At 45.7% G+C, this 10,062-nt stretch overlaps 5 protein-coding genes across 5 annotated transcripts; 3 read left to right on the forward strand and 2 right to left on the reverse strand.

Moving 5' to 3' along the window:
• Positions 1-388: 388 nt before the first annotated feature.
• Positions 389-2,038, reverse strand: V1513DRAFT_456772 (pyridoxal phosphate-dependent transferase; the record flags this gene model as incomplete). The annotated part of the gene is made up of 5 exons (XM_066899594.1): positions 389-703; positions 762-966; positions 1,014-1,709; positions 1,771-1,933; positions 1,990-2,038. 5 exons carry the CDS (start codon positions 2,036-2,038, stop codon positions 389-391), a joined length of 1,428 nt encoding a protein of 475 aa, XP_066755585.1.
• Positions 2,039-2,587: 549 nt separating this feature from the next.
• Positions 2,588-3,829, forward strand: V1513DRAFT_438212 (uncharacterized protein). The gene is made up of 2 exons (XM_066897034.1): positions 2,588-3,217; positions 3,272-3,829. Exons 1-2 carry the CDS (start codon positions 2,851-2,853, stop codon positions 3,457-3,459), a joined length of 555 nt encoding a protein of 184 aa, XP_066755586.1. The 5' UTR covers positions 2,588-2,850; the 3' UTR covers positions 3,460-3,829.
• A 1,341-nt stretch (positions 3,830-5,170) lies between these two features.
• Positions 5,171-6,653, forward strand: V1513DRAFT_438216 (triose-phosphate transporter family-domain-containing protein). Its single transcript, XM_066897035.1, has 2 exons — positions 5,171-6,123; positions 6,182-6,653. Exons 1-2 carry the CDS (start codon positions 5,192-5,194, stop codon positions 6,270-6,272), a joined length of 1,023 nt encoding a protein of 340 aa, XP_066755587.1. The 5' UTR covers positions 5,171-5,191; the 3' UTR covers positions 6,273-6,653.
• A 739-nt stretch (positions 6,654-7,392) lies between these two features.
• V1513DRAFT_456775 (tyrosyl-DNA phosphodiesterase-domain-containing protein) lies at positions 7,393-9,361 on the forward strand (the record flags this gene model as incomplete). Its single annotated transcript, XM_066899595.1, has 5 exons — positions 7,393-7,896; positions 7,946-8,618; positions 8,687-9,023; positions 9,072-9,122; positions 9,178-9,361. 5 exons carry the CDS (start codon positions 7,393-7,395, stop codon positions 9,359-9,361), a joined length of 1,749 nt encoding a protein of 582 aa, XP_066755588.1.
• A 57-nt stretch (positions 9,362-9,418) lies between these two features.
• V1513DRAFT_438224 (uncharacterized protein) lies at positions 9,419-9,942 on the reverse strand. Its single transcript, XM_066897036.1, has one exon. The coding sequence runs from the start codon at positions 9,865-9,867 to the stop codon at positions 9,643-9,645; it is 225 nt and encodes a 74-aa protein (XP_066755589.1). The 5' UTR covers positions 9,868-9,942; the 3' UTR covers positions 9,419-9,642.
• Positions 9,943-10,062: the final 120 nt, after the last annotated feature.

A 10,062-nucleotide genomic window follows, 5' to 3' on the forward strand; every position in this document is an offset into this window, starting at 1 on the left:
GACAAGGCCAGATTGCAAGTGACAAGCCTCAGCGCACAGCAATTCGCCCCGGAAGACGAATAGCTGTTAGATCTCGGTCAGGTCCAGTAAATGTATATGTTAGTGCAGAAAACTCACCGTAACGAGTGACGGTTTCGTAGTCTCCAATGTAGCAGTGTATCTCAAGACATTAGTTTAGTCTCAACTATGAATATTCGCCAACTCGTCTACATTTATTGTCTTAGTTAAGCATCCTCAACATTGATGAGTTGAGATGTCGAGGATAAATTATGCACGTTTGATTTTTGCATCCTTCTATTCGTGTCTACTATTAAAGGTGTGCTGTGTATGCATTCCTATCTATATACGCCAACGCAGCCATCTCCGGCCAGACCCGTATCCAAAACATTTAAGTCTGCCTCTCTTCTTCCGAAACTCTCAAAATATACTGGAACGCCTCGGACATGGCTTTATCCGTAGCCCATGGACTTCCAGTAACCACACGAATACAGTCCTTTCCATCAACAGTCGATGCAGTGAGGAAGATCACTTTCTCGTTATTTATTCGATTCGCGACTTTCATGGTGACGTCGTTGACTGTCTCTTCAGGCTTTGAGGGAACAACTTGGAATACAGTTAGGCCAAAGCGCGGAGGAGTAGCAATACTGAAAACATCAGGGTGCGCTTGAATGAGTTTGGTGAAGTGCATTCCAATACCAAGAGTCTAACCAAATGTTAAAATTGCGCACTAACTTCTGCGTCCAAAGAACCACGGAACTTACCTTTCGAACATGCTCCTGCATGCCTTTGGCGCCATACGTTCGCATGACGAACCAAATCTTCAAAGACCTGAATCTCCGACCCAACGGAATCTGCCAATCCCTGTAATCTATAACCAATCCTGAATCAGACGCCGCGTTCCTTAGATAGGATGGCGTGATAGATAACGCGTCAGTCAAATACTTGCGCTTGCGCACATATAAGCAACTCGCGTCGAAATTGACGAGCAGCCATTATGCATATTCATGTCGAACGAGTCAAAATATTCCACGCCTGCGAGATAGTGTTGGTATTCAGGACATATTAAGGCAGCCCCGCTGTATGCTGCGTCGATGTGTTTCCAGGTATGCGGGTAATCCTTCGTAGCTTCTCCGATTTCAACGAATTTGTCTATCGCACAAATAGCGGTTGTCCCGAGCGACGCGGTTAAATAAAATGGTAACAGGCCCTTCTCTTCAGCCTCTTTAAACGCCTTGGCAAGCGCAGCGCCGGTAAGTGCATAATCGTCTTCAGGATATGTCTTGATAGCGATGAACTTGACGCCAGCAATGAGGGCAGCTTTCTGGGTTGATGAATGAGTCTGATCACTAGCGAATGCAACGAGTTTTCCTCGCGCAGCAGCAATTGCAGCTTCCTTCTCCTCTTCAGTTGAGTATTTTGAGGCAATAGCATCACGTAGGTATCTATCCCTCGCAGCAACCATTGTAGTCACGACGGCTTCTGAAGCCGAGCCCTGAATTACGCCACCGCCTTCGGTATCAGATAGGAACTCTGAGGGCAGGCCCATTTGCTTGGCGAGCCAGTCTAAGACAATAGTTTCGAGCTCTGTAATTGCAGGACTGCAAATCCAGTTGAATGCCGGAGCGGAAAATGCCGCAGAGTAGAGCTCCCCTAGAATAGAAGGAAACGACACATTTGCGGGAAAGAACGCGAGAAAATTCGGCGATTGCCTGTCATTCTAAGCATTAGCAACCACGCTCGCTATTAAGCTATATGTAAAGGAATGCAAACCAGTGCGTTAAACCGGGGACTATGTGGCTGTCAAAATCTTTGTGAATGTCATCCCAACTCTCTGGCTCCTGTGGCATTTCAGATGGCAGAAGCTGACGAAGGTAGCCTGGCTCAACATCTGAAACGACCTGCCGTTCTGCTATGGTCTTGTAGTAATCGACAACTATATAATTTGTCAGGTTAATTTGCGTGGTGTCAATTGGTCGCTGATGGGCTTACTGTAATCGATAGAGGCATAGGCAGCTCTTCTATACTCCTCCGGGTCCATGTTGAGTACTAAATGCAATGGCGAATTCGTGTGTGGCTGACCGACTTTAGTTATTTATATTGGCAGATATCGATTACGACGTATCAGGCAATTGTCGGAAAGGTGATATTAGCGGCAAACTCAGATTGAACCGGAATAAAGTCAACGCAGCACAATTGTCGTTGGTGACCAGCCAAAAAGGAAAGTAAAATTGATAATAATTGCGATCGCAACGAATTACAATTGTCCGGATTGGATATGATGTCCAAACAGTGACTTTATGGCACCACTTAGCGTCCTAATTTACGGTCGCCGACATTTTATTTCTGAGTATTTCTATACAGTGCGATGACAACGCCTTGCCTTCTAATTTCAGACATGGACCTTGCCAATGAAAATTTGAATTCAAGCTAATTATGGTAATAGATGCCGAAGCTGCGCAGTAAAATTTAATGCGGACAGCGAAGTTCGGTCTAGAGCAGATTATCCCAAAATTTATTAGATCATAAGCCCAAGAGAACTAATAGTCTAAGACTTGGACGATCAGGTTTAGTAGACGGAGCAGCTAACCATATACCCATATACCCATATGCGTTTCTTCTAGTCGCTGCTGCCTAGATCCATCATTTGTCGACTCTGAGGAAATTGTTCAAGCTCGGGAGGGCGTTCTGTGGTATTTGATTCATGGCACAACGCCTACGTCATGCCAGTAAATTGAATTGAAACCCTTGGAGTCCCTTTGAACTTGGTGTGATGTAACTAGGGTCTGAAGGTTTCATAGGGTTAATGGCTTCGCCTGTTAGAACAATTTCGTACATGTCAAAACCACTAGCATGAGTGAATCGCAAGAACCAGCGAGTGTACCAGCACCACCGCCTAAATTTATACCAGGGCCAGATGTCACAGACAGCATAGTCGCCACAGCAGACGAATTCCTTGAGAAATCGCGGTCCCGGGGGTTCCACAGACCGTCATGGATGGACGACGAGGACGTACAAGAAAAGGTCAAACACGCACGACGACTTGATCGCGGATTCATCAATGAGAGTATTGTGAAGATTGTATTTCAAGAGTCTATGAAAGGCATGTTTAATCCGTATGAAATGGTAAATATATTCTTGGTGCCGTGCATACGAGAATGTGTCGTCTCGTCGTTGTCTGTCGCGAGTGTGGCTGGAGCAATTTCGTGGGTTTCATCGCGTAAGTCCTGATCTCATATTTGAGTAATGTAGTGTCTAATCTGACCGGTGATAGGAAATATTCGACGGTCAAATCTCATCTTTCTCACTTCCGCTATGTTTGTCTCATTTCCATCATATTTCGCCTGCAAGCGACGACTCGGGCAATTAGAAGTCCTTCGTAGTGCTGCTGACTTGGCGAGAGCGAAGGAACAAGCGTTGGCACTACAGCAACAAGGCAGTGTCACGCCGTCGTCAAGGTAGAGAGGGTCATGGCGGGGCAAACCTGCGTCGCGACTGGGATTGGGCATTGGATAGTTGCGAGGTTCAAATATAGACAAATGACATCAAACTCCACAATGTATCTTAGCTTGCACTATACACCATAATGTATCATTACTCATTATTGTTGCAGTGTCTCTTGTGCACTTAAAATTACTCGCAATTCCTCAATTTGTCGTTTATAATTTGCCAATTGCTTCGTGAGATATTGGCTTTTGCAATGCCAATTGGGCGTATGTAATCAACTGGCCATTTGTACATGTTGGAAGAGTATTCACAGACAGTTCCGTACGAAACAACATACCATGTCAATAACGTGTTTCTTCGCCAGACAAATTCTCTTCGATGTCGCGTACCAGAATCCCAATATTTATCAACAACGAGTTTAGTTGACTAACTTCATCAAGTCCACTGAGGATCAAATTCAAAGGCGGTTCTTTCCATTCTCGGATTAACGTGGCGGAAGAGCGCTGTTTGCTTGAGTAACCTGATCTAAGCATAAATAGCGCATTGCTACTCCATCCATACTCAACAACGCTCACAGCTCCTAGCAGTGGCTCCTTGATCTGCTGAAGTTTGCCACTCATTGTCGAAAGTTACGCGTCAAATGCTATGAAGTTGTTGTTCAATTCATTTTATAGATGTATTATAGCCTGCACGAGTATTATTTGTATCTAGTCATCAGAGATATCTCTCGGACCACGTGCGCGCAGTGATACAAAATATGAAAAAACCGACTGATAGATGGCACATAATATAATACAATAGATAGAAGGCCGGTGGTTCAGCGCAAGATCAGACGAACCCTTAAATCGCATTTTGCGAATTGTTCCTCTCTGTGATGTTAGATAACGCTGTCAAAGTGATTCTGCGTAAATGATAGGTGTTTTTCGTTTTATGAAAGTCGATGCAAAGTCAGGATTACTGCTGTTTGCCTGTTTTAAAACAAGTATAAATCCCAAATAATCCAACAGAGCCATTTCTCAGATTAGATATAGGGACTGGATACAAGAGAATTTGCGAGCCAGCAATATAGGGACCGTAGGCTGCTGACAAGACAACACTACAATAGTAGCCGAGCGGGCCGGGTTTTGTGTGCGTCTCGTCGCTGCAACTGTGGATTGAATCTGGCACCAAAATAGCAGATGGTAGTGATTAAATGATCTGATAACTCAATTGACCATAGAAGGTCAACAATTCGGTAGGGGCTGCAACTCGAACCGAACCGAATGGTCCGAGTTCCTAAACCAACGCTAGGCGAGAACGCTTACGCTACTTTCTCCTGCAGACGCTCTGGTTGTCGACCCAGCACATCCGCATCCAGAAGTTAGGTCGCCTTGCTGCAGCTGTCCGCTGCCATAGATGGAACTCATAGGCAGACTGCAGAGTGCAGACGAAAGAAACGGTTGAGTAGGGCAGAGAAATTGATGAAGCGGCAAGGGTCCAACGGGGTTTAGTGATTAGACTTTCTATTTGGTAGAGGAGAAGGGGCAAGGGCTCGGTAGCGCCTAATTAGCCGCAGTCACCATTCGTGCAAGGGCAAAGAAAGATTGGCTGTCTGCTGCGTGCACAACCAGTGCTGCGCGCTCCTTCCGTTTTGGTGGCTGCTTTGCGCTGCAACCGCTGTTGCTTGCTGCCCCATCTTTCGAGATCTCTCCTCTCCTCTACTCCTTTCTTCCCTCAATTTTTTGCATATCGTACCTCAACGAGCAGAATGTCGTCGGAACAGCCCATTCTGCCAATTCACAGTGGGCCAGCGTCCGATGGTCAGCAGGATTCGCTGCGGGTCAAGTACCAATGGTTGGCTGTCTACTTCTTCTTCAACCTCGCCTTAACAATCTACAACAAGGCGGTTCTTGGAAACTTCCCATTTCCATATATCCTCACCGGCATTCACACTCTATGCGGTACAATCGGATGCTTATACTTTTATATGAAGGGATCCTTCACCCTGACTGCCCTGTCCGACAGAGAGAACGTAACATTGTTTCTGTTCTCTCTGCTGTACACCATCAATATTGCCATATCCAATGTCTCGCTTAATCTCGTTACCGTTCCGTTCCATCAGATAGTGCGCGCAATGACTCCTTTTTTCACTGTTCTTATCTACGTTATTGGCTACCGAAAGGTCTACTCTACCATGACTTATGTTTCTCTTATCCCTGTCATCGCTGGCGTCGGGTTCGCGACCGCAGGCGATTACTACTTCACTCCCATGGGTTTCGTCCTCACTCTCCTTGGCGCATTCCTAGCCGCCCTCAAGACCGTCGCTACGAACCGTGTCCAAACTGGCCGATTACGATTGTCACCATTGGAATTGCTTTTCCGAATGTCTCCTCTCGCGTTCGCCCAGTGTCTCATCTATGCCTATTTCACTGGCGAGGCTGCCTCACTCCGGGACTACTGGCACAGTTCAATGACGGGCGGTATGATGCTCAAGCTCTTCTTGAATGGTGCGATAGCCTTTGGCTTGAACGTTGTCTCGTTTACCGCCAACAAGAAGACCGGTGCACTTACGATGACTGTTGCTGCCAACGTCAAGCAGATCCTCACCATCGTACTTGCGATAATGTTCTTCCACTTAGCCGTTACACCAATGAACGCCATTGGTATCGTTCTCACGCTTGCCGGTGGTGCGTGGTACGCGTATGTATCTATTTCATTTCTCGGCTAAAATTCGTAAGTGCTAACGCGATGGTTATAGTAAGGTTGAACTGGAGAACAAGCAGCGAAACAATTCCACCGCTGTTAGCCAGCAGCACAAGGACAAAGGTACCGTGCCATTGAAGGCCTAATTGCATATCTCTGGTGTCATCACTACGTATTTGCGGTGACCACTGCGGTCAGGCGGTGACCGGCAAACAATCTAACGGGGAACTCAATGAGTTTTAGATGGGTGCAGGATAGCTGGATTGTGGCGTTTATTCATTTCTTAATTTTTTGAAAATAAAGTTTGTAATGTAATATAGCAAACCTTCTTTGCCATTTTTTCTGACAATTCATTTCCGTCATATTTTGATTCGACCGCATATTTGTTATGGATGCTTTATGATATGGGGTGTGCTTAGTATTCATGTTCTCTATGGCATAGACAATAACTACTCGACTTGCATAGCTGCGCCTGTGATTTATACTATAGTGAATTGCATCGGGGATTCGAATCCATCAGCTGCCTATCTGTCTTCCCTACTTTTGACTATGCGTTATGGAAATATCGAAAGTCAAAGGGGCTATTGTTCCATCCGAGTGCATTCGCTCCGATATATTATCAATGATGACATACCAATGTTGATCTAGAAATAGATCCAGTCCTGCAAGATAGCGATGTTTTCGAGATGACTGGCCCACTGAAAGACTAACTCTCATACGAACTTGCCCAGGCACCTAGATAGCGTAGATGCTCTGCTTGAAAGGCGACCAAGGAAACGAAGGTCATGTTCTCTGGAAGTCAATTTTCTACGCATATGGAATTGCAATGAACATACACAGTATTCATAAGACTTTAATCGAGTCAGTGGCACCTCAATGTATGATATTGTGCAGTTATCTATGCAAAGCCTCATGCGGCGTGAGATACGCGTTCGTACAAATGTCATGTGACAGCCAGAATATTAGTCTGCAGTGCACGTTTTTCATAATAAATATACTATAAGTAGTTTCTGTATGGCTCGCCATATTGAGGAACTTTAGATTTCAGGTGCATCTTGAGGTGATATAGGTAAGCGTGAAGAATGAAGTCTTGAATGATACCATGTGAACGAAATTTACTGAAATTATACGCTTCGAATGTAGTCACAACCAAGTTAAGCCACGACCGCTACACGAACAGTTTGAATCCACATTCATTACTTTCTATCAAGAAGGTATTGCTTGTCCCTGAAGATTCTATTTTGGCAATATTACCGACCCAGCAAGATGTCATTGAAAACCGATGTAATAGATCTTTCTTCACCATCTCCCGTCGCGGACACATCTTCACCGGCACCATCATCCACAGTTATTGATCTAGACACAGATGTCGCGATTGCATCTGTAACTGAGACTGCGAACATGCAGCCACCGCATTATCTCGCCAGTCTTGACAGGGCGTCTATGGAGCGGGAACGACTGTTGCGTGTATCACAGTCCCTTGGTGGGGGGCGGCCAAAACGGCAGCGGCAAATGAGCGACGATGACGCCGACGACGTGAATCTGGAGGATGCAATCGTGGAGGACCATGATACTACTGAGAAGAGTATAGAAAGTCACGATTCATTTGCTGGAGTGGTCGCTGATGCGCTCACTGGGATGGGCAGCAAACGCATCAGAGAGGACAAATCGATCCAACTGCCGTATCCGCGGGGTGTTGTGAAGAAAACTGCAGTGAATGGATTTCCAAGAAAAGGAGATGACATCACAATCGAAGAAGTCTTACAACCGGTGCGTATGTTCCATGCATACAAATTCAGATTCTGACAAGCTCATACAGACCAAACTGCGAACCGCAGTTCTCTCAGCATTCCAGTGGGACTATGAATGGATCCTGGACAAAATATTCCTAGGACGAACACAGCTGGTCCTGGTGGTTCCAGCGAAAGGCCACGAAAGCCGGGAGGCTCTCAGATCAATGCTATCAGCAGTCCCCAATGTGCGGATCTGCACACCGAACATGGACGGTCTTATCAACTGCATGCACTCCAAACTACAGCTTCTTTTCTATGACTCGTACATGAGAGTTTGTGTGCCTTCGGCAAATTTGACAAACTATGATTGGGGCGAAGGTGATGGTGTCATCGAAAATATTATGTACATTCACGATTTCCCATTGCGCGAGAACGGACCTTCTGTTAATGCCGAAATTACTTGGTTTGCGAAGGAGTTGATATATTTTGTGGAGGCGCAAGATATGTTTCCAGATATCGTGGATCGACTGAAGAAACAGGTCCTTTGGGAGAATACAGAAAACGTACGATTCGTGCATTCGATAGGTGGTGAGCACCGGGAGGAGTCACGGATATGGAGGACTGGATACCCTGGGTTATCCAAGGCCGTAAGAGAATTGGGCGGGAATGGGCGTACTGAGGCTCAGATCGACTATGTCATCTCCTCCTTGGGTAGCGTGACCCCGGTACTTGTCGAGGCCATATACAAGGCTGCTACTGGTCAGTTTAAATGCTCTGTGTCTCATCAGCCGAGAGTTCAAAAGAGTCTTGTTAACATGACCTGTCAGGAAAGCAATTGTCGATATCAACTTATCCTCGGTATTCAGAATCCAGCTTTGCACCCATAAAGTCGCGGATACGCGTATATTTCCCGACTCACGACACAGTGGCTACTTCGAAGGGTGGCTTCGCGAGTGCAGGAACGATATGTTTCTCAAGATCATATTGGAACAAACCACTATTTCCAAAACAGATTATCCGAGATGGAAGATCCGTCAGACGCGGATGTCTTATGCACGATAAAGTCATGCTGGTCCGATATGAACGTCCTACTGACGCGTCCGCTGGAACACGGGTAGCAGGAGTAGCGTATATCGGGAGCGCGAACATGTCTGAATCTGCTTGGTACGTGATTTTGGTTCGTTGTAAAAGACAAGTCTGACCGATGCCCAGGGGTAAGCTGGTGAATGACTCGGTCACAAAGCGCTTGAAGTTGAACATAAGGTATGCACACTTTATCCGATAGAAAGGTGATGAGTAATGGTAACGGAATCTCTAGGAACTGGGAATGCGGAGTGTTAATTCGAGTACCTGCAGGTGAAGGATCAGATGACCAACAAATGAAAAGCGTTGAGGAAACGTTTGCTGGAATCGTGCCCACTCCGATGGAAACGACACGGACGGAGTATAATAATAAGCTGCCTTGGTTTTTCACGGAATCCGAGTGGAGAAAATATCACTAGGACGGTCACGATTGAATTTTGCATGTAAGACGGACTACAAGAAAATTTTCGAATTGTTATGATTGCATTCTTGATGTACGTTAGGCGAATTTGGTGCATTAGAATGACGGATAGATACGTGGGGTATGAATGCATACGGATTAGTAGGAAGCAAAGGCAGCCAATGCCACACGTAAAACGACCTGCAAGGACAATCCTACGGAGAGTATGACCGTCGACACTTTCTGTATCTGACAATTGCCCGTGATTAGTCTGACTAAAACGCAACTCGATTCCCGTATCTATGCCATGTAAGCCATAAGAACTTGCCCATCATTCAACAGCCCATCATTCAACAGCCCATCATTCAACAGCCCATCATTCAACAGCCCATCATTCAACAGCCCATCATTCAACAGCTTCAACAGCCCATCATTCAACATCCGAAAGGAATTCCATCTTGTCTCAACATCGTATTCGATGAGCTTATTGGGTAGGTTGAGAGAAAGTTGCAGAACAGCGTCCATTAAGTCGTAAACTAAGACGATTGCATTTTAAATGTACATTAGGTTAATTTGTGTGTTTTAAGTGACAAATACACGGATATACACAGAACGAGATAGAATAACTAGAACAAAATCCTGATTTACGTCATCCTGCATGCTCTCCTGCATGATGTTCTACGGGTTAGGGTAGATATCTGTCTCCATGGCCACGCCGCC

This window comes from Lipomyces chichibuensis, assembly GCF_038497645.1.
Source record: "Lipomyces chichibuensis strain CBS 12929 unplaced genomic scaffold V1513scaffold_4, whole genome shotgun sequence".
Taxonomy (NCBI): domain Eukaryota; kingdom Fungi; phylum Ascomycota; class Lipomycetes; order Lipomycetales; family Lipomycetaceae; genus Lipomyces; species Lipomyces chichibuensis.

Bases quoted from the DNA above. Each gene is read 5' to 3' on its own strand.
- V1513DRAFT_438224 (XM_066897036.1), bottom strand. From the start codon at position 9,867: ATGGACGCTGTTCTGCAACTTTCTCTCAACCTACCCAATAAGCTCATC.
- V1513DRAFT_438212 (XM_066897034.1), top strand. From the start codon at position 2,851: ATGAGTGAATCGCAAGAACCAGCGAGTGTACCAGCACCACCGCCTAAA. The intron at 3,218-3,271 runs GTAAGTCCTGAT...GACCGGTGATAG, and splicing joins AATTTCGTGGGTTTCATCGC to GAAATATTCGACGGTCAAAT.
- V1513DRAFT_438216 (XM_066897035.1), top strand. From the start codon at position 5,192: ATGTCGTCGGAACAGCCCATTCTGCCAATTCACAGTGGGCCAGCGTCC. The intron at 6,124-6,181 runs GTATGTATCTAT...CGATGGTTATAG, and splicing joins GCCGGTGGTGCGTGGTACGC to TAAGGTTGAACTGGAGAACA.